Source organism: Lichenostomus cassidix, chromosome 1 (genome assembly GCF_008360975.1).
Source record: "Lichenostomus cassidix isolate B80296 chromosome 1, HeHo_3.0, whole genome shotgun sequence".
Lineage (NCBI taxonomy): Eukaryota > Metazoa > Chordata > Aves > Passeriformes > Meliphagidae > Lichenostomus > Lichenostomus cassidix.
This window is the reverse complement of record NC_139479.1, coordinates 40,226,663-40,251,053: the sequence shown is the minus strand read 5'-3', so window position 1 is coordinate 40,251,053 and position 24,391 is coordinate 40,226,663. Positions and strand designations below refer to the sequence as shown.

Genomic DNA, 24,391 nt, shown 5'->3' with positions numbered 1-24,391 from the left:
CTTAAATGTTGGGGAGAGATAATTTTTCAGAAACCAAAATTTTACTGGTGTTTTTGTATGACGTAGGACAGAAAGCATCATAATTCTGTGGAAATATAAGTCTACAATAAACAAACAAATACACACAGGTCATTAAAGTACAACTGAACTTACAAAGTACTAAAACTCTCTACCTACAAAGTACTAAAACTCTCTAAATATAATTTTCTTTAACCCAATTTAGATATATATTTTTTCTATTTTTAATTAAATCTTTAAAGAGCACATGTTCAAGGGCACTTTGAGATGGACTTATTTGATCCAGATTGGCTAAGCAATAGCAGAAGGAACAATTTCAAAAGTGGATCTATTAACATGTTTTAGTCTAAGAGAGGTGCCTCACAAAATTAGAATAATGATTAGTACCTTATATTAACTTGGCTATTGAAATAACTGAAATTATTTTAGAATAGATGGGTTGAGTTTAATAGGTTGCTGAAAAGAAAAAAGCAGAATTAAAGTCATCTCCTCTTCAAAAAACCCTTAATAACTGTAAGAATCACTATCTTGGGTTCAATTTCTTTTTCATTATTGTGGCCTTTGGTGTAACAAGACAGATCAGCAATGCCTTACAACCTTACAAGTGGTCAAGTCTGCCTTAAAAATCAATATATAATGAACTCAAAAATAAGACAAAGAAGCAGGTAGGATGTTTTAAGATTACTTTTTCTCCTTTAAAACAAATGTGACTTTCCTTTATGAAGCTGGTTGCAGGCTGAAGGAAAGAAACACATTGGTCAAACTTCAGATGACTCAGCAATCAAATCACTAAATCTGACCCCTGAACACAAGTGCTCAAATCAGAAAAGTAACAGAGATGGTTTGGAACAGATTAGACAACACTGTAAGAATTCCTTAAAAGCAAGCACTGCTTATTTGAAAGAACCCTGATATAAGTAAGGCCATATGCTCACGTAGTAAATCCAGAGCTTGGACTAAACACAAACAGATACCATACTAATGAAGTCACTTCTGTTACATCTTTATACAGAGAGGCTGAACTTCATCTTTTGTGTCTGACACATGAAAGGCATTTTCTGTCTTCATAGAATAATGGTATTTTTGAACATCTATATGTTGAATCACTTTGATCCCAAAGATTAATTTAGTCCTCTCTGTATACAACTTTCCTATGTTTTGAAAATTTATTAGTTAGATGTTGTTTAAAAAGTCAGTTTCTTAAAGTTGCTTAGTTTTACTAAGAAAATTTAGAGTATTGCTATGAAATTCTTGTTTCCCCTTTTACCTTTCCTTACCTTAAAAAACGTTCATATAAATGGCCTGAAGCAACTGAAAAAATGTTAAGAATATCACTTTTCTTTTCATCTGTTGGCATTTCTTCTGAAAATCTAAGAATTATTAGAAATAATTATATAAAGTAAACATTCAGCAGAAAAAAAACCCCACTAAATTATCATTAAGTTCATAGAGAATCAAAAAAAAGAAAATATATGAAAGAAATATACATCCTACAGTAAACAAATACACTTACATTCTACTCCCACTGCACATGCCTATGATTACCAAAACCTTTTGGGAGCAAATGTCATACCCAGCCACTTAGGACAAACAACAGCACTACTGCATTGTCCAGTACTGTTATTCAAACAGAACCCAAATTTGACAAGAATTCCATGTTTTATTAAAAGAAAAAAAATCACAAATACACACAATCAGAGTACCTTGAGAACTGGCAATTTTAAAAACAGAAACAGTTGTTTTCCAAGCTTCATCCATGCATTCTCCAGCAGAACAGCCAATGCCTATTCTGGAGGTGAGGAAAGTGTGCACAGCCCCATAGTGGATAAACTGAATATATCCTCTAAACTACAGACTGAGCATAATAAAAAGATGGCCACACGAGGCCAAATCACATGTAGCCCAGCAACATCCCAACTGCAAATGACAAGCCTGAGGAGTTGTAGCCTTTCTCAGAATGCTCTCATAACATTCTGTGGTCTGTGGTGATAAGATTTCCTAAGTGTTTTTTGTAACACTTGCTGAATTCTTCTTGAGATTAATCCAATTCCTCTCCCTGTAAGCTAAATGTATTTGAGGCATGTTGCACAGAGGTTTTGTGTTTCTGTTGCACAGCATTCTTTGTTTGTTTTGAATATCAAAGTCTACCAGCACTGGTTTTTAATCATGTGCCTTCCAGCACACACAGCCAGGGGATAGTGGCTGCAGTCTCCCTCAGGCACTGCTTCACAGATCACACATCTGCAGAGCTAGATTGGGTGCATTATGACTTGATACTGTTGGAAATTCACCTCAATACTTTTTCTTGTGAGGTGAGTCATTCCTCACACACTTAGATTGCATGAGTCACTCCTATTACCTTTTCTTCTGCTTATACCCCTTCTAAAAGTATCCTTTAGAAAGTGTAAAAGTAAGTATCCTCATAATCTTTAAGAGAAAATGAGAAAAGTCTCAGATCTCCAATGTATTCAAAATAATTCAGATCTCTCCAATAATAGAAAGCTGAAACCTCAGAAACAGTTGGGAGGCTGCAGTGTGTTTAAGTGGTGTGAATAATCTTTTGAGAAACCCACATTCTTTTCACTCAGGCATGGTGAAAGAAAGAGACATTAGCAGAGTGGCACTGTCTGCATGGTGTGGCATCTTCAAAGAAGACAACCTCTCAACCAGCACTGAACTCTCACAGGCTAAACAGACTGCAGTTCACAGGGCCAAGCAGTCTGTCTCCTTTCTTCCTGACTTTTAGTCCCATGTCTTACACTTAGTGATAGCAGGACTGAAAGAATGTCAAGCTCTTTACAATGTAGCCATCATGTCTGAAAAAAGAAAATCAGGGTTTGATGCAAGGTTCTTGAAAATACTGATTCTGTACAGCTTTACAGAGAGCAGAAATCTTCCAAGTTGAGAAAAGCAGCCAACTGGAGAAGGGAGGCTCAGTTATGAAAGGACTTGGGCAATGTGGTGTGCACATCTCCCACGTTAGAGCACACCTGTGCTCCTGTAGTGAACAGTGTGCTGGTGGATACTTTCATTCTGGCATAACAAAAAGGAAGGTTATTTGGCAAGTTCCTAGATGGCAAGAGGCTGACAGACAGCCTCAAATCATGCCCTTGAGCCATGACCTTGAATCACTGGGAAGAGCACTGGGTGAGGGGCTTCCTTGGCCCAGCCAAGCTCAGAGCCTGATGAATGCCTCTGTGATAAAAGACAAGACTGAGAGATCTCTGGCCCTGTAACCTTCTTAGAAGGAGCTAAGATTTTGATCACAGCACATACATCCTTTGATGCAGCCAAATCGAAGTGGGAAGTTGAAGTCAATGAAAAATTCTTTCTACTAACATCATTGTGCAAAAGAGGCACCTTTGTGCAGCAATGTGGGTCCCCAGGAAGAGATCTTTGACAGTTGCAGCATAGCAGTCTGGGAAGGTTTGTGAATCTAGTCAATATGGATACAAATTGAAAAAGGGGAAATTTAGGTTAGATATTAGGAAGAAATTCTTTCCTGTGAGGGTGGTTAGACACTAGAACAGGTTGCCCTGGGAGGTTGAGGCTGCCCCAACCCTGGCAGTATTCAAGGCCATGCTGGACAGGGCTCTGAGCAAACTGGTATAGTAGGGAGGTGTTCCTGCCCATGGCAGGGGGGTTTGAGACTGGATGATCTTTAAGTGCCCTCCCAACCCTTAACATTCTGATTCTATTATATTGTAACAGTAAAATCATCTGTGGATAAATAGTGATAAACATAAAATCAGAAACAGGGACTCAACATAGTCTTAGGTCCATAGGTACCTGTGGTACAAGAAGCCTTAGCATGAGAGATTTTAAAGCTGGAACAGAACCCAGTCCTGGATCTACCAAGGGATGTGTGTGTACAGGACTAACTGGAGCCAGCTGATTAATAGATAAAGTAGAACTGCTATGCCTTTTCTTTATTTTTACAGTCTGTGACTGACAACCATTGCCCAAGCTACTGAAAACTGAAGAAAACCTTCTGGAGTCTCATTCAAAACAGCAAATCAGAGACACTACAAAGTTATTAGCCCCAAACATAAAGATGCTTATTGCAATTACTCACAGAACTCAAACTTTAAAGTAAAAGGTAAAGACGTTTCTTGAGATTTCATAAATTATGTCTAGTAGCAGACAAGCTACTTTGGCCTGCTTTTTGATGTTCAGTTTGATATATCTGAGTACCACATAACCAGCTGAGATTTTCACATTGAGACTGAGTCTCTGCCACAGCAAAATAAAAAAAAAAAAAGCCAAGGGAGAAAATGAAGAGGATGTGGAAATGCAAAGGAGGGATTAAGAAGGGAATAAAAAAGGAGATATACAAGACATTATACTTTGTCTTTCCCCCTTTTTATTTATATTATAAATCCCTTGGAGAGTCTTTTTACACAATTGTATCACTACCTAGTAAGAAAATTTACTTGCTATGAGTAATAATAAACATGTCCTGGAACAGTTAAGTAGAAGCAAATTATGCATTACCTTGTAAATGATTCCACATTTCCTTTTTTTCCCATTGCTCCATCTGTAAGAAGCTCTTCATTCACTTTATCAGGCTTTTTCTGTACCTAGTCAGTAAAATAAATGCATTTGCACGACTTGGGAAGGCAGTTCATAGTAATTAGTACTTCTATTGTGATATCTAACTACAGTGTTCTAACTGGCTAGAGCCACTAAGTATAGTGATTAACAAATCAGCCAGCACATTCAAGCCCTCTATACGTCTTCATGCAAACAGTAACCACAAGTGAGGGGAATTCTATCTCATTTTCTTCCCTCATGAGTTTGTGATCCAGGCATTAGCTGGCAGAAGGGTAGCACCATACAGAGGAGCTTACCTGAGAGGAAACTATCATTCTCATGAGCTCTTCACAAGGAGAAAGTGACAAATTTGTCACTGAAACATAAGCTCTCCCATCCAACTTCAGCAATTTCTGCTGTCGAATCCAGATGCTTATATAGGCTCAAGATTAATTTCAGTTACCACCTTAATTTCCTTGATTAAAATAAAACTAATTGCTTTTGAAAACCAAATAGCTTCTAACACCTTGAACGTCTGAACATACTCAATTCTAATCATATTAATTTCACATGTTTATATTGTCCGGCTAACAGAGATTTCTGTTGACACTAAATCATGAATCTTTTTAGCCAATGCTACTGAAGTTCCATCCTACAGATCACTGAAGTGATTCTAGAGTTCAGCTGAATGGCAGAGCTTACATATTCTAGCTAAAAGCATAACACATACCACCTTTCACATAGAATAATATTCTGGCTCGAAATAGGAAAATTAGGTACCCTTTTCCCCTTTATCTGTGGTTTAAAGACAGGTTCATCATGCTCCAGAGTTTTACACATTTTCTCTGGGTTCTAGAAACTTCCAGTTACAGGACTGGGGAAGAGACTCATATCTGGTGTTTTAAAATATTTCCAAATAATTGAAAATATGTAATATTATGATGATCTCTCTCCTCAATATAAGTGGTGCTTCATTAGCTCTTTTTGATACATCTAATGAAAGTAATGTAATTTCATTTACACAAATTTGATAGCTAAGGGTAAAATTCAACACACCTAATTTTGACTTCCACTCTGGTATCTGGATTTTGTGTAAAATCTCTCCTCAGTCACTGGAGAGAAATGAATGTCTCAAGAGGGTGTCATTCTCTTGGTTTAAATATATATATATAGCTGGGATGAGCAGTACTTTGGACTCTCTTCTGCAAAGCAGAGAGGGAATTTAAGTCACCAAGACTACACACTTGGGCACCTTGAGCTAGATTAGATAAATGTTACCTATGTTTAACAGCTATTTAACAAATCTCCCACACAATTAGTATAACCTGATTGGATCAAATTAACTACATTAATTTGCACATCCTTCTCTTTAATTATACAGAATCTAAATTATATATTTCTGTATACATATTTCAATTATATAATAAATAAATATAGCATGAGACACGTAAGCATAAGTCATATTTCATATAAGGAAACACTGCATACATACTTGAACTTTGATAATTTTGCTTCTGAAGTTGTTTAATACCACAATAACATCTGTCAGGTCAGCTACAGAATCTGTTCCTTCATGGCTGTGAGGAGAAAAAAACCCATACAAATGTATTGTCACATTAAAACATGCATTGTTACTTAGGTTTAATCAGAGAATAAGGTTTAGAATTCCTGATATTTATAGAAAGGAAATTACTTTACTTGCACCTAATTATATTTTAACTTCAAAAGCTTTATTCATCGCTGGACATTGTCCACAGTGGTAGCCCTTTCACTTTGTAATTTGAATTTTCACAGGAAATTTACCAATCAATGAGAAAGTGCAGCAATCTAGAGCTAAACACATTATTATGTATTATAGAGGTATATCTTACATTCAAATATTAAACAACAACTTATTTTTCAAATATGCAAAACATCTTAGAAATTGTGTAATGGCATTAAATGTATTTTTAAAATAGACCTGCTTAAAAAAGTATAATGAAGGCTTCACCACAGTGCTGAGATAGTAAAGATTGGCTTTTAACTGGCTCACTTTGGAAACTGCACCCCTGAAGACACAGCTGTGAAAGCAACACACGAACATCTGCCCTCCTGGACATCAGTTTAAAGCCATTCAGGTGTCTCCAAACTGCACTGCAGTCCACAGAATAGCTAATATGAAAAATGTTAGTGTCCCTGTTGCTATTGCTGTGATACAGTGTAATAACATAATTTTCAAATTTTCTAGCTTTTACACCCCAATAACCCATATATTACCCCTTCAGTCCTTTCTGTCTTTTATCAGCATTATGTGGGCTCCTCTTGCTAAAGCTAAGCATACAAAAAATGGGTATAAGAAAATAATCTGCTATCCTTTAGGCTTCATTTTTCCCCTTAGAAAACAGAAATATTTAAATCTTGTTTCAATGTGTATCATAACACTTACCTAAAAATTACAGGATTTTACACACTCATCTGAATTTTCTATTTCATACATTTTTGTAAAATGTGTCTATAATTACTAATTCTTATAGAGATGGCCTATCCTTGCATAAAACAATGTTCAGGATTATGTGAACTTTTCTGCTCCCTATTTTAGTTTTATTTTCACACTTTTAAAATATCATATATATGCACACCCAGCCAACAACAGTCTTTTTATCACAGGGCTGTATATCCTCAACAGACACAGATCCAAATTCCATTTTAAATAAAGTGGAAAAAAGAACTAAAAAGTTCTAAAACAGTAAAATTTGATCAAACACAAACTGCTGATAGCAGCAGCCAGTCCAGTGTTCCCATTTTTACCCTCAGTTTTACACAATCAAAATTTTCTCTGTTATTCACTCAGTTACCTTAAAACCCCTACGCTATGAATTTCGTAGGTAGATAAAGAGGATTCTGATGATAAAGAGGATTTTCCAAAGTCTTTACAATAGTATCAAAGTGTTTGGTCTGGATGTAAATTCAACAACATTGCTTTATCACCCTAAATCTCTTTCATGGATTCTTCCCTGTGAGCTCCATCTTTACTGAGTGCCAACTGTTTTATTCTGCATAGAACTCAGTTTAATGAATTTCTATCCTACTATGAACAACCTTTTTAAATCCAAGCAAAATATCTTGCATACTGTCAGCATCATTACGTATGTAGTAACAGCTACCTTATTGTTATGTAATTGTGGTTTATTATTTTTTATTATTTATAAAATATATTTATTCATTTATGTCACAACTTTAACATGTTTCAAAACAGTTAGATGCTCTTAATACAAGTAAGTACCAAGATAATGCAAATTATAATGTTCCACATGGGGAACAAAAGCATTCAGGTTCAAGAAATGGAGATCCTTTAAAACCTCAAGCCCAAGAAACAAACATAAAACTCCTTGCCCAAACTATAAAAGAGATAACTTTCAGTTAAGCAGTCTGCATGACATCAAAATATAGTAAATTAGATCTACTTGACTTTTTAAAAACTGAACTATTCAGCAGGATTTTACATATATCTTTAACTATGAACTCTTTTCTGCAGTTTTGCAATATCTACTTGTTTTCCTACCAACATCACAGAGTCAAGGTTCCAGTAACAAGCACTGCTCAGACTATTGCTGAGTATAATAATTTTAATTTTCCTAATATTCATAGTAATTTTTTAATAACACTGATTATTTACAAGTGTGACTGCATCCAAACACTGATCCTTGTTAGAAGCAGTGCTCACGAAGAAAGAGACAGCTTATTTCAAATGCTGTGTATTTACATAAAATAAAAATAAATTACTTGCAACTATGAGAGAAGCAAACAAGGCAAGTACTGAGATGTAGAACATGATGTAACTTCAAAATCCTGTATTTCTCCTAATACTCTTTTTGGAAGTAGAGGCCTGTGCCTCAAAGAAAACAGGTTCATCTCACAGTTCAATAGGAAAGGATATGACTAATATATAAAGGTGGGGAATATACTGCAATACCTCTTGGCAAAATTGCATGCAATCAAACTGTTGCCTGAGTTCTGATAGCAACTTCATACTATTAATAATGTAAAAGAAATATCAAAGGTACTGTTGCAGCCCCCCAAACATACTTTTCCTGTTGTACTTTAAGTCTGCAGCTTCTAATAATGAAACGAAACAAACTGTGTTGTTTAGATTTCTCATGAGGTATTAGTTTTTCTAACTTAGCTGAGTTCAATTAAGCCCAATTGTGTTACATAGGGAAAATAGGCAAAACCCAGGCAGATAATTTAAATTTCCTTTGATCCAGCCTAGAATGTAGAGTGGGTTTATTTCATTTTGTTTCATTATTTAACTCAAGTACACCTCATTACATTATTTTTTAAACCATGCTATCTTATACAAATCACTTTATTTTTTTTAAGAATTGAATGCTAAATTAAACAAACGGTTTAGCTACAGGTGATGGAGATTAAGTGTACCTCTGAGGGTAAGGACTATGTTTTTCTGCTTTTTCAACAAATTGTAAGTGATTTCTGGAAAAAAATAAATTGAAAATTGCAAACAAATAGAATGAATCTAACATCCTTTAACATTTCTCCCTGTAACACCGATATTAATGTATTAACTAAATATTCAAAACTCCAAAGAGGTTCATCAAGATTTTTGGTTTTTTAACAGTAGCTGATGAATAACAACATATGGAACTATATATTCCTGGGCTTCAAGGAATTTAAATATTTAACAAGAAGGAGACCTGTTTCAGGCCACACAATTACTTTGAGGGGGAAGAGAGATAACAGGAAAAGAGGAAAAAAAAAGGAAGAACGGAAGCTGAAATAAAAAACAAAACTGCTCCTCTAAAATGGATTAGATCTAAAGCTTCAAGAGAAAGTTCTCATATGCTACAGATCTATGCTGTTACATAAAACATGGGGAAAGAGTGACTCTTCTAAGGAATAGTTGGAATGCTGGTGAGCATATGTTCCTTTATATGAAAATCAACCATTGAAATTACAGAAATTACAGATCTAGAAGCCATAGAGATGTCAACTAAATGCCAGTTACAGGAGTACAACTTTTTCCATGTACAGAGGTTTCTCCCAACAGAGGGAAATGTGGTGCAGTCAACACACAGCCAGGGTCTCAAATGGAAGGATCCTTTAACATCCTAAGGTGAAAGTGTAACCACAGTGATTCTTAGATGACTTAGACAACTAAGAAACACTCAGAAGTAACTGAAGAAAAAAGTCTAGAGCTGAAATGAATAAAATGCTCCTGTTAACAAAAGATGCCACCTAAAAATATACTGCATTCAGAGTCACCCTCAGGGCTGAAAAGAATTATGAGAGGAAAATTAGTGGCACTTCCTCCAGCTGATGAAGAAGCTTCTGGAGAGCAATGCTCCCTTGGACATACTCTTGAAATTACATGTTAAGAATGTTGGGAATGCCAAAATATTAATCAACAAAACCATGAGTGAAATTTCTACAGAATTTGGTGTGAGCACTTGTGTGAAAATGCTGACAGGGACCTGACAGGGCAAGTGTCTAGTAGCTGTGTAACTGTACAGTAAGAGACTTAGCTAGCATCTAATCTAGCTGAGCAGCTTAGTTTTATCATGCATTAACATACTGAAATGCCCTCAAAAACACAGGAAGCCATCGAATAACTAACAATATAAGGAAATAAGGTATCTCTTACAAACTTTAAATCATCATTTGCATCTTATACTTTTTTTGATGCTATTTTTGCTCATTTTCTTTCAGTATTGTCAGATTTTTTTCAAAATATGTTGCATTTTCAGATTCATTTCTGTTTCCAAATGATGGATCCATACTTACGAAAAAACCTGATAAATCTCTTCAGACCTTCCTTTCCGCAATCTCAGTGTCCAAGCACCTGGATTTGCTTTCAGCTGAAAATACCCCTAGGTAAAAAAGACAGGTACTTGTTCTGGTTACATTTCTGATTCAACCATCCACATATACAAAAATCAACTATCCAACATTTATACTAGCCCCAAAAGAAGTGTGTCAGGGATGCAACCAACTATCACCTTTCCTGTATGTTCAATTTAATGTCTTTCGGTGCCCCGTTTGTTTCTAGCTGAATTTGCGTTGTGTACAGAACCTCTGCCAAGGACAGAAAATAAATTATTCAGTTGACCGTAAATTATTGCAAAGCTGCTTTGAAACTCAAAATTTTTGGCTGGAACAATCTTCCAAGTCAGCACAGTTCCTTCTCATTTTAGGACCATTTCAAACCAGTTCTCACTATGTTAAAGTCAGAGCAAGCTTTGAAATGTGAAGAATTATTAAAAGGTTCATCATGTCAAACATCATCTACTGTTGAGACCATATTCAGTACTTGTGCAAAAATCAATGATTCACAGTTTATTAAGCATTTCATTCCTTATGATACAGTATTTACAGAGAATAGAGAACAGCAGACAGTTAAGAGGTCTTATTCACCAAAATCCTTCCCCATCAAACTCCCTTAGCCAATACAAAATAAATCTTTCACTTCAGAAATCACATGGTCTTCTGCTCTACAGACTGCCAAAATGAAAAGTAATTACTTTGCATAATGAGAAGAATTCTCAGGTGTTGGTACGTCCCACAGAGGCTCTAAGCACTTACCTGAACCATCTAAAATAGGAGCCTACTTTTGCCTGGATCATTGTGTAACAGTAAGTGTTATTTTAATCAGAATGTGACTCATACCTTACATTTGTCAGGGAATCTCAACCTGAATATAACTACCTCCTGCCACCTACTAGAGGCAATTAGGCTACCAGTTTAGGCACTTCAGTCAAGAGTCTAAAATGAGGCTATATTCAAACCTTTACTGGATGACAGAAGAGGAGCAGGGGGGAAAGTTCAGCAAACTGGAGATGAGCTCAGCTTCAGCCTGTTACTTTTAGCACTACTCAGCTTGCAACACAAAGAAATAGATTTAAAGAACAAGATGCTTATGAAGAATTTTCACAAGAAGTGTGCAATTGTAATGACTATTCCCGTACTAAATACTTACAAGGTTGGCCATCACAATAGTATCAACCATGACAGGATTCTTCTTTGTGCCCAGAGTGAACTGTAGCCCTCGAGGGGGTTGTCCAGTTGTCACATCAAAGCAATGTCCTTCAAGCAATATATATTCCAGTTCATATTCTGTTGTAACTGCCCCTTTTATCTATGGAAGAAACACATCATCAATAAATTATGTCACTTAACTATGTGGGAAAAGCAACATATTACAGTGACAAACATGTGTGGGATTTACCTCAAGGTAACTCCCACAGTCCTAAAAAACCCAAGAAAGGTCCATCCAGAAGGAACTTCACTCAATTATAAAACAGGTATCCAAGACAAAGAGGATGACCTCTCTCTGGAGGGACCTTCTTTCCAGTGACTGTTGAGGAAGCTGAGGCACCTCTGCTTTGGGAAGGTAAATCCCAACTTTACTTTCACAATATACTTTCCAAGTACACAGCTTCGGTCAATCAAACACCCTCAATATTTTGCATAAGCTTATTGACTCAAACAAATATAATGATTTTGAAGATGGGTGATTAAAATATAATTAAATAATAATTGAAAGAATTGTGAACTAAAGGAGGGTGAAATATGTTTTAACCTACATTAATGAATAGCCATATATTCAGGTTTGTATGAAGATTTACTAAGGTCACAAAAACTAGGAAACAAAAAGAATCCTTTAATTGCTTTACTTTTAACTTAAAAGAAGCATTTCTCTAAACATAAAGCTCAACATAGCAGGTAAATTGCTTTAATGTGTACTTTGTGTACTTTGCATTCTGATTTTTTCTGTTTCATTGCTTTCCTTTAAGACTTTTCTTTTTAAGAGAGAAAATGACAAACAGATGACTACAATATAAGTGGTAAATTATTGATCAAATAATCAATTACCAAAAAAAGCATTTCCAGAGAACAGACACAAGACAAACCTCACAATTATTTCCATTTCCCTCTTGAAGTAGAAGGTCCAACACGTTTACTAACGATCACTTACTTCCTGCAAATGAATGTTATCAAGATCACAGGAACTGTTTACTGCTTCAACCAACCAGCTTTCAGGAGTGATCATGTTTAGGGTCAAAAGAGGTGATTCTGGCAATTCTAGGAATTTTGCTGCAGGTTCAGAAGGAAGGTGCTTGTTGATACCATAAGTTAATTCTGGTTCCAGAACAAAACGATAGAAGCTGTTGAAAAAGAAGTGCGACAAAACCCCAACTTTTACTGAAGTATGAAGTTTCAGACATGAATCTCTTCTAAAATATTTTCAAATATGGTGAATATTTACCAAGCATGATGATGTTTGGAGGCAAAGTAGCTTCCTATTCTTTTGGAATACCATCAGATAATACCTACAGCTTCTCAAATGGGCTGGTAGGTGAATACAGATCTATTCACTTTTATTAATTTTGCTGTGGAACTGCCTATTTTCTATTAACACTCTAAAGACTGTGAAAGTGAATACCCAAGAGGTGCATCTAGACATCTTGACTTGAGCAGCCTTGAATTCTCAGAATCTGTATCACTGAACTAAGCAGAAGGCCTAATCTCTGTTGGACAAAAAGTGTTTGAGAACGGCTCCTGTCACTAGCAGCAGCAAAGACAGAGCAGAGGAAAGGTTGGGTCTCTATTCCTCTCCAGCTCTTACCCCATTTATTCCACATGTAAAAGTTCTCCCAAGCACTGGGCAAGAACCAGGCATCAATACCTGCAATGTGCCCAGCTTTAAAAGCGATCATAACAATGTTCACACAAGACACTCAGAAGACTGATGATTAAGATCCTCTTGTGATATAAGAGATGTAAATAATTCCTCTCAAAATGAATAAAAACTAAGGACATCTGTTTCATGGGCAAGTGATTAATTCTCCAACCCATTGGCTAAAGGACAAGCACTATCACCAGCCTCTCTATTACTAATTACTAATAGGTAATTAGTAATATAAGTGTTAGGATTAGAGGCAAAATACCTGCCAAGGAGATGGCTGTGCCTAAATATTTTTTCTTAAAAGGGAAAGGAATCCTCTCTAGGAAATTAATTTTAGTGTAAATGTCTATCACTGAATTAGTGAACCCTGGTTTTTTTTACACACAGATAAAAGAAACTTCAATTTATGGCAGGTACATTCAGGCTATTATACTCTTAACAAAATATAAGAACATAAATGCAGACTGTACATTTATTCAGATGAATTTAATTCCTAAGAGTACTGAATCTGTAAAATTCATTGCATAGACAGTGGGCTGTAAAGAAATGAACAACTCAGGAAGACCATCGCCCTCTACAAGTTTTCACAGGCTTAAAAGAGTCTCCATTGATTTCTTTAACGAGTGTTAATGAGGGGTGCATTTGATGGACTAGGTCACTTCCCTGTGATACCATGCTTGACACCTTAGAAAAAGCTTCTCTGCACAAGTGCAAACTTGCTTAGGTAATGTTCAATGAAAAATGAGTCAACAAAAAGAATCCAGAAACACAAAGCAATATTTACTTTTTAAGAGCATATACAATGTTAAGGCTGTTTTTTCCAAACTGAGCATGAAAAGCTATGAACTACTTACCTCTTCAGTGGCGCTTCAGACAGCTTAGATTTGCAGTTCAAAAATAACCTGAGTTTCATATTGATAATGTCCTTGAGTACCTACAGAAAAAAAATTTCTGTAAAAAATGGTTCTTGGTAATCACCAAACTTTGAAAATATGCCAAAGTTACCTTGTGACATCCTGCCATTTCTCAAGTTTCAGTAGAAATCTCAAACTTTTTAAAGATGTAAATACATCTGTATATTAAAGGATATTGTCAGATATGACTAATAAAGATATGACCTTTCCTAAAACTGCATGATTTAGCACATGATATTCTTGATAGTCAAAATATTAATGTCTTCTCTTACTGAGGCAGTTTTTTAAAGAGCAGCTATCCCCGTTTTCCAATGCTTGAGTAAATGATATTACCACCCTTGTTGCATTGTGATTTTAAAACACTTGAAGGTCTCCATGTACAACACATGCCTTTTATTCAACAACCGATCTTAAAACAATTACTTTCACTCTTATTAAAATAGTATGTGGAAAATTGTTGAATATAGTAAAGTTCAGAGAACTATTGTAATACTCAATTACTTCATAATTTTAAATGTCAACAATAGATTAAGAATGTATTAAACAGTTCAATTAACTTCAAAACATTTTCATAAGTTAACATATTTCTAGTTTTTAATCTCATTTTCTTCATCTGCTCATTTCTAAAACACTAAGGTTCTGGATGCTGTTATATAGGAACCGCAATATTAGGAAAGTATTTTCTTATTTTTGTGAGCAATCTGTTTTGCTTAAAGCTAACAAAGTTATAAATTTCTTTAAAGCACTCATAAAACCCTTTATCAAGTTACCTTCCTTTCTGTGGTTTCTGATACAAAGTGCTTATTTTGAAAGCACAAAGAAGCTATGCCTACATTTATAGATACTAAAAAAGCCAGTAAGATATAAAACCTAAGTTACAATACCAATACTAGTAAGGCTAATATCTAAAATTACTATGATGGCAAATAAATTGGGAATAAAGCAAGACAATAGCAATCATGAAATCTCCCTTTTATTATAACTGTAATTTTTCTTTCCTCACTTCAACCCATGGCTTACACACATTCTTTACTACTGCGTTGTAAATTTACTTAGCCCTAGGGACCTGTTCTATTCCTAGTTGCTTATTCTCATCCTTTGTGTCACCTGAATACCATCACTGAAAAACTACTGAATAAAAAACAAAGACTAGGGAAGAGCATATTTGTGTGAACAAGTGAAGAAGCAGGAAATGAGAATCCAACAGCATTGGAAGCATAAGAAAGGAAAGCATTACATGACATAAGTTTAAGACCACCATAATCAAAACAGAGGTCAAAGTGACTCAAATATCTACCATTCAGAATCAATAGAATGATAAAAACCTGCACTGGACTTTACCTTCAAACAAAACAAAACCTTCATCCCATTAGCAAGAATGATTCTTCAGCAATCTGCATGGATAGGCTTTTGCGTATTGAATGATATTATCTTGCAGAATGCTGATGTATCATCCCAATTAGTCAGCTGACCATGAAATTTTGTATAGTAGCCAAAACAATAATGCCATTCTTAAATAACATTTCAAAGGGATTTAAATAGGAAATGACAAGACAATTATGCATTATCTCTGTGTTTTTCAACAATACAACTTCTGAAATACTGAACTTGGTTCTATTATTTAGGGCTTCTGAGGACACCAAAAACCAGGGTATTCAAGTCAACTCATGAAAATAGTGACAAAATTAGGAAGACTCTTTCATAGGACACTTGAAGAGTTCAGTCTGTTTGCTTTAAGTAAGAAAATTCAAAGAGCATGGAGATTTAGTGCAGGGAGTGCTGTAAAACATGGCTGAATTATTTCCGGAGGCCTTAAAATTATTCAAGAACTAGTTTTATTGTGCATGTGCAGTCATTTGCAAAACAATTACTGAAGTTACCACAACTCATATGAAGAGCATTAACTCAGTAAACCACGATTATTCAACCAGTGACTTGGAACTGTTCGTGAACTTCAGCATAACACAAAGCATCTACACTGAAAACAAAGTTATAATAGAATCTTCAACAGAACTCACAAAATGATTAGAAAATCAATGCTTACAGCACTGATCTAAATAAAAATCTGTGATTTCAAGTCTGAGTTTAACAGTCAGGTTAATTAGCCACTGGAAAAGCTCAGTAGGAGCTCTAATCTGTACTCAACTGCTTGGTAATATTTAAATTAGGAACTGATTAAAAAATTATTTCTACTTCAAATACTAATTGTTGAAAAGAAGTCCTGTGACCTGTGTTATACAGGAAATCAGACTAGATTATCAAAAGGGGCTCCTTCAGGGATTACTTTTACTTTAGGGATGGAATAAGAATTTCTCTATGAAGACAGAATGAACAAAGGAAAAAAGGCAAAAGATAACTGACAGGAAAAAAATAAAACGTTAGATTTTTCTCTCCACATTCTTGAATTACTAGACACTTACTGGAACAAGAAAAAAAAATAGATGCTCCTTAGAGTATGTAGAATAATTTTTCCTCATGTTTTTGGTGAACCATGAGGAAAAAACTCCACAACTCTTCAATTTTGTCCTCCATTTTAGAAGAAGGAATTTCTGTTTTTTTCAAATCACCTTAGAGATTACCTTCATAACTTCAGGATTAGTTAGCTGTTCCATATATTCTGCTGAGAACTTATGTGGTCCAACCATGGTAAAGTTATGGCTGGTATTGAAATATTTATAGTAGACAGTGACTGCCTTGTCTGGAAATACTTGATTCTAAAGTGTGTAACAAAACTTTTTGAAAAAGGGAAAACCCAGGTTACAAGGAAAATGCTATCTGCTTCACTCTGGAGAGGATTAGAGCAGTTCTTATGGTACAATCCAGTGCATATTTTAAAAAAGACAGCAGCTTTGACTGAGCTCTCATTCACGCTCTGATTCATACCTTGCCTCTATCCTTAAATTGCCAGTCTCTCAGACTAAGCAGTAAAGTTTAGATTACAGCCTACCTATAGCTATTTACACCTGCCTCAATTTCAATTCCACTTCATATCAGTAACTTTCTGTTTGTATTTTTAATAAAAAATACCAAAAGATCTATTTGAAGTGACAATTAAGTGAGACAAAGTAATATAATAGTTTCACCAGGGTGAAAATACCCAATAATGATATGGACATATTCAATGCAGAATGGGGCAAGAATAATGTGTTCTGCCATGGCAGTTACTCCACAAATTTTGCACCATGAATAGTTACCAACCCCATACACTCAGCTCTAATCCAATCATGTAAATGTAAAAAAGCCTTTAAATATAAATATATTTCAGTGATTCAAGTTTATAGTATTTAAGTCACCCATATATATAGTAAGCTAATCAGAAAGGTGTTAAGAACTTTGAATTTGGGGCTTGCTGTATATGTATGTCTGGTTTCTACAGCAGGAGATGTGGATTTCCAGGTAATAATAGTAATAGTAATAATAATAATAATAATAGTAACAACAACAACAATAATAGTAACAACAATAACAATAATAACATCATCAACATCAACAATAATAATTATATATATAATTAAAATATCATTTTCAGGTTATTTTTCCTTATTTAAAAGATATTATTAATAAGTTTCATCTACATTAAAATATTCCTGGTTTGTTTACTTTCAACAGCATTTAATTACTCTCTCTTAAGTGTTAACTTCTTGAATAAAGCTGGAGCTCCTCTGAATCAAGCAGGATCTGCAATAGCTGAACACCTTGGGATACCATGGGAGTCATTTGCCCAGGCATGCATGAGGGAGTGTGTTGAGCTGGGAGGAATGGAGGTTTCTGCTCTGAGCTACAAGGTCCTTCACGTGATTTATACTCATAATATGAATTTATGGCTAAATGGAGAGTTTCCAGTCCATTTCATTGTGAAAATATTTTCATTTGGTAATATCAAGCTTTCATTTTAACTGAGAATGGTGAAATGAAAGATCTGGTTCTAGAGAAAAGCTAGTATTTTGGAGTCTCGAAATTGCAAAATTTTTCATGAACTTTTAAAAATGTTTTACATCACTACATGAAGAGCGAGTGGATGCTTCAACATCTGATATAAAAGTGTATGAAAATGGAAGGGGAAAAGCAATTTAAGAATTTATGAAACTTGCATAATTACTGCAGGAAAAAAAGATGAAATAGGATGCAGCAAAAATCAAGTTGGAGGCTTCAGAATTGTAAGAGACCATAAAGTGAAGACAAAATTTACATTTTTATGGGAAACTATAAAGGAACCTGAGACAAAGTGATATTCTGCAGTAGGTGAAAGAAGAAAGTAATTTTAGCAGCTGTGTTTTTAGGACAGTTTCTCTTTAGAAGATCAATAGCTACACAAAATGGAAGCCTATCTAGATATACCTGGTAGCATTAATCAACTGAGAAATATCCCCCCAAGAGCTGAAAGGTTTATAGTCCAATCTTCTTATGATGATATTACAGGTCAGATTTAGACCACCTCATTTAGGTACCTAGCAAAACTAAGGTGATCTGGTTTTAATGGAAAGAAGCATGTGCCTCTTAAGATTTTGAGATGCAAGAAATTATGTAGACAATCTCCTCCTTTCCTTCTATTGCCTGTAGAGAGCACTTACAGACTCACTTTGAAGAGGACTGGTGCATGAATTTTACTTGCAAATAAGGTACTCACAATGATGAATTAGGTCATCCCCAATTTTTTAAATGAATTAAATAACTAAACACATATTTCAAAGGAAAAAAAAACCAACTGAATTTTGTTTACCCTTTAATACACTGTGCATGGAAATTAGAACAAGTTTAGTAACAACTGAACTATGAATATGCAAACTAAAAGAAATGGCCACCATCTTACAATCAATAAATGAGTCATCTTCTGTGCTTCTCTTGTCAATGGATCCACAATAGCAATAATGTCATAGAATGGGTCATTCTCTTGGGGCTCGAGTCTTACTACACTGTTAAAAAAGTATGAAAAACAAGTGACATGAAAACTCTAAACTGAATTTGTTGAAATGACAAACATTTTTATACATGAATTTGTAATATCAGAAGCACTTAAGATTTTACTGCTCAAGAAAATATTTCCCTCATTTCAAGCAATAATCATGATTGCTCCATGTGGTATGATTAGAAAAGCTAAATGTAAACAGGAATAAAAAATATGGCATTAATCCACATACTTCTATACTGGTTATGGACTAAATACATTCTCCACAACAAAATTAACTAAATGAAACACAGTAAGACTTAAAAAATGGCCTTTTTGTCACTTGTCTAAATTTTTTTTCATAGAGATCTAGAATCATTGGATCAGACAGGTACTGGTGGTGCCACAATTTAAATTAAAAAAAAAAAGAGGAAAAACGGCATCTGAGAAGTGTGAAACTTGATAAGCTGGACTAGCTTTATGCATTCCAGAAAATAATTCATTCAAGTTTGATAAACTTGATTAGGCTAAGTCAAGCAGACCCTAGTTAAAGTACTCTAGATCTACAGGAAAGAAATGTCTTATGTTCATTAAAAAAGAAAATACAAAAAGTCATGCTATAAATACAGGAAAGAGACTATCTGAATTTGTTTTCCACAAAACATACGGTAGCAGCACAGTACTGACTGCTACTAGTGTAACTAGCCTCTCAGACAAGGCTACGACTTATTTCACTCCTGTTTTCATCAACAGGGACAGCCCATCAGTATAGCTTATTGGAACACTTTTACCAACAAAAGAAAGTAGAGATTTGGAAACAGCACAACAAAAATTTTAATAAAAATTTGTAATTTGATTTGTAATTTGAGTTCTTGTATTAATATCGTATGTCCTTTTAAAACATGCATCCATCTGCTCCTTTTTCATCAAAGGGTAAGGCTGGAAAATCAATAGCTATTACTAACAAATATATTAAGAGAAAGGTAAAGATGCAATATGCTATGGCAGATGAGCAGGCTGTTCATACAACAGTTTTAAAGTTAGAATGCTTACTCAAGTTTCCAAAGACTCTATGTAATCATCAGTACATTCAAATGTTAATTAAAAAATACTCTGAGTGTATTATCATGACAAAACTGACCTGTGCTGTTCTTTGAGTAATCCAACATCTTGTCTCATCTCTGTTTTAGGCAAAGAAGACAGCAGGGCATCTATTTTCATAATCAAATCACTGCCACTATATTAAATAAGGCACACAGTTAGATTTTCATTAGAAGAGGAGTAAAACATTAACATTTTATGGTCTGTCTCTTTTCATAAGGGATATTTAGGAAGCCCACATCCCAGACCTGGACTCTAAGGTGATTAACGCCTCGGGATTGCAGCTCTGAGTTAAACCTTTAGCATGACAATGACCAAGAACCACTACAGCCTTAGAGACGCCTTGTGAAATGTAATTTTTAATTTTAATAGGTGCAGAATTCAGAGTTATCATTCAGCCTCACAGCAATTATTTTTCTCAATTGTTGGGTCTTCAAATCTGTGTAATTTGATGAAAATGTAGGGCTCAGTCCACAAGAAAAATTAAACCTGAATTAATGACAAGCTTTTCTTATTCACAAATTTGCCAAACTGATCTGATTCAGAATCAAGAGAATCAAGCATATGATGGTACAATCTGCTGACATTCATAGCACTTTATTATTTTTTAATTTTTAAATTTTTTTTCCCATTTATAGCAACATCTAGAAACAGGCATAAATGACCATGTTTCATGTTGGTCACATATTTTTTCTATTGGTACTTCCTACTGAAATTTACTTAGAAATCTAATTTCTATTTCAAAGTTCTTAAGTGGCAATATTTGTCTAAAAACAGTTTGTCTCTCACTACTTATCTCTTTGAATTCTACCTCTTGCTGGTTTTGTTTTTTTAGTAATGCTTCTTTCAGTATTGCCAATCCTTCTAGATAACAGAAATGATACTCAGAAAGCCGATAGATACTGTAAGAAGAATATAATTTTGCTCTCTTCTTTGTAAACAAGCTGTATCCATATACTAGAAGATGGCTAGAACTCATCTCATCTTTACACTTTTTCAGTTAACAGATGTGTGAATGTTGTCTAGCACAGTGTCAAGGCACAACATCTGCCCATGACTCCACAGGGCCCCTTTCTAACAATTCCCAAAGACAATGACTTCAGATATTAACGCTGAGATTGGGCTTAAGATGCACTGTATTTTATCAAGCCTTTTATTATTCTTTACAATTACTCTTACGTTAACGAAACATAGTAGGAATTGTTTACTGTTAGCTCTACTCCTGGTTGTAAGTACACTGAAAGCAGGGAAAGTATTTGGAGTAATTTAGCAGAGCTGTACACATGTTAGAAGGCAAGAGAATTTTACCTTTTACTACTGTTCCCCATCTCCTTGACAATAGCTTTAATCTTCTCTCCTGAGGTACTGTATGTTATCTTTTCCAGCAAATTAAAGTCTTCTGCATAAAATTCATTTTCATCTAAAGGACCCAGTACCTTAGATAGAGAAAAAAATGTTAAGTGTAGAATGTCTCAATAATGCTCTGTTTGTAAGTAAAAGTAAACTAGTATTTTAAATGAGTGCACAATATTCAATATGAAACCCCAATCCCCATATACATCAATACTATTAACTATAAAACTAATTAAACTTTATAGTAAGTATGCAAGATTAGGTTTTTACACTTATATGATTACAGTTAATTATCAATCACAAAGAATAACTGCAATGGAAATATCCATGCTATTTTTCATTATACATCCTTCTGTTAAGGAACACACTATTTAGAAATAACAACTCTAAGTTTAAGAAAAAGCTCCGTTAGGTAAATTATTTGTCTACCACACTCTTTAGTTGTTAAACACTGTGGACACATTTTTAACCTCTCAAGACTTGTCAAATGAAGCAGAATGGACAGAAAGGAAGAATAGGATAGGATACAAAATGCAGACTAAGAGAAGATACAGAATTACTACATTTTTTGATGTCTGAGGGAAAACAAAGTGTCTTGGAGTCCCAGAAAATAGCTTTGAGGATATTGTTTTGATGCCTTACTTAGTCTATCAGGCGAAACTGAGCCAAGTCAACTTCAATAGCTGACAGAGCTCCCAGAACGTAGAATGTCATGATATAAGTTTGGTGCTAAATGCTTCTTTCCCAACATTCAAGTCCTTCCTATAAATGAGAGCTTATGTAACAAAATCCCACTTTTGATTTTTTTATTAATGATGCATGAGAGAGATGAAACCATAGAGTGATTATGAAATACTATGGTAATTTAGTAGAAATCATATTTAGAAAAAATTAATTTGCTCATAAAAGCGAAACTTTTGTGATGAAATAGCAAGGACAGAAATGAAGGATATCCCATGTCTTTTTAAAAGTAACTCTTTTAAAAGAGTTCATATTTCAGAATATGAATACATATTAAATTTATCCAAGTCTTTTTGCGAAACTTATTTCCCCCAAAAACGGACATTATTATATTATTTGAGCTTTTTTATGCATGGAGAACAGTAAAACTAATTTACAAAATAAATTCACATATTTAGTTATTAGGGAGCTGACACAAAGAAGCCAACAATTCTTTAAGGCTTTATCAGGAAAAATGCTTTCTATGTATTTCTTAGTGGTATTTCAGTTGCATCTCAGAAGCATTTGCCATAAGGGTAACTAAACTCACAATTTAAAGAGTTTCCAGTAATGAGATGCCAGCATAGTTTTCTTTCTATTTCTTTCTAACGGTGGAGGAATAAATTGAAATTCGAAGAGTTAAAGAGTAGTTTGTATATTGTATTTGTAATGTAAGGCACTGACTGTCATTTAACAAGCACTATATATTGAATGCAACGTCATATTTTTTGGTCACAGTTCATCTGTAATTAAGTTCATCTGCAATATGACAAATTGTAACTAAGGCTATTGGTTTCAGCATAGAAATAAAATTCACAAGAAATTGAAACAACAAAATTACTTCTATTTACAAATTGAGAATTAAGGGTATAAAACAACTTAATATTTATAAAAATGTGGTGGTTTAGAGCTTGAAATAGTAATCTACTGAATGTAATTTATATACATTTATTTACATGGTTAAAGGTAGGTAACTTGAGGAAGAAAATTTATTCTTAAACATCACAAATAAAACAGTTATTAACCTATAGCAAATTTTGTCCAATTAACTCTAAAATAGCTGTGGGAATGACATACATACATAGTAGCTTCAATAGAATGGAACCAATGAAAAATCAGGAGTAAAACAAAATAAAAAAGCAAGTCAAACATTCATACTATTCTCTAACAACTGGCTGAATAAGTGGGAAATCAATATAATGTATTTTCTTTAGTTTGAAACAGAAGTTCCAGCAGTAGAAAAAACCAACAAAAAGTTTAGACACTTAATTTCTGTCTTACCCTGCCATTGCTAATGACAGCCATTTGCCCAGGAAGCAACTTCAGAACCTCCTGGCAGAACATCTGGTGAGTTTTAATTAAATCCAGTCCTAAAGTGTTGTACTTCTTCTCAAAAGTATCACCATCCATTCCCTAAAGCAAAAGTAAAGCATGAGATGCTGGAATGACTCAGCAAAAATGAATTTTATAACAGATGAGGTCATCTTTTGAAAGTCTTAATTCATGAAAAACATTAACACTGCAATTTAAACTAAATGAGAGAGTTATTAAAAAACCCAATAATTAAAAATTAAACTGTTTTGGTCCCAATTATCTGGTACCTGTATTCTGTACTTTTCAATATTCTCATATTTTCTCCCTTTAAAGAAATTCTCTATTCTTCCATCACATAAAAGTTGTCAAAAATTCAAATCTCCTTGAGCAGAAACTATATATGGGTTATAAACTTCATGGCATTTGGCCAAACACTGTTATTCTCAACATCTCCTTACAATAAAATATATGTAAAATTAAAAAGAAAGTAATCTAATTTAGTTTGCACTCACTGGTATGAGAAGTTTAATAATTTTAGTTCCAGCAGCAAGGGATTTTGCTGTCTCTTCCTTACTGAGTTTACTTAGGAAACTTTTTAAATTGCTGTTGTTTTGGGTTAGAAAAGCAGCCAAAATTCCTCTCGCAATGGCTGTGTTATCTTCCTTTATTTTTGATGAAGGATTGTTCAAAATCCCAACTCGTGTATGACTGCTTGTTTTCTGCAAAGAAAAACACAGAACAATAAGTAATTTTGCAGTTGCATCTGCTGTTACCTAATGTAGTCATATCAATTATAACTCTGTGAAATGCCCTTAAGTATTTAATTTTTTGCAGCTATTTGTCTTTAGAAAAGATACATCAATGTATCTTAAT

General features: G+C 34.4%; 1 protein-coding gene across 3 annotated transcripts in view; it reads right to left on the bottom strand.

The window, feature by feature from the left end:
* Positions 1-24,391, bottom strand: part of UGGT2 (UDP-glucose glycoprotein glucosyltransferase 2) — a 77,848-nt gene that overhangs the window by 8,241 nt on the left and 45,216 nt on the right. For 2 of the 3 annotated variants that reach the window (XM_085057463.1, XM_085057464.1), the window contains 13 exons: positions 24,031-24,237; positions 23,486-23,617; positions 21,440-21,567; positions 20,172-20,267; positions 18,956-19,058; positions 14,086-14,165; positions 12,521-12,710; positions 11,522-11,680; positions 10,330-10,415; positions 6,044-6,128; positions 4,513-4,598; positions 1,296-1,388; positions 1-85 (listed from right to left, as the gene is read on the bottom strand). In XM_085057463.1, coding sequence (XP_084913589.1) covers positions 1-85; positions 1,296-1,388; positions 4,513-4,598; positions 6,044-6,128; positions 10,330-10,415; positions 11,522-11,680; positions 12,521-12,710; positions 14,086-14,165; positions 18,956-19,058; positions 20,172-20,267; positions 21,440-21,567; positions 23,486-23,617; positions 24,031-24,237 — 1,530 coding nt within the window. Of the gene's footprint in view, positions 102-1,295; positions 1,389-4,512; positions 4,599-6,043; positions 6,129-10,329; positions 10,416-11,521; positions 11,681-12,520; positions 12,711-14,085; positions 14,166-18,955; positions 19,059-20,171; positions 20,268-21,439; positions 21,568-23,485; positions 23,618-24,030; positions 24,238-24,391 lie in introns of all 3 variants that reach the window. The other variant, XM_085057473.1, reaches the window with a different exon arrangement.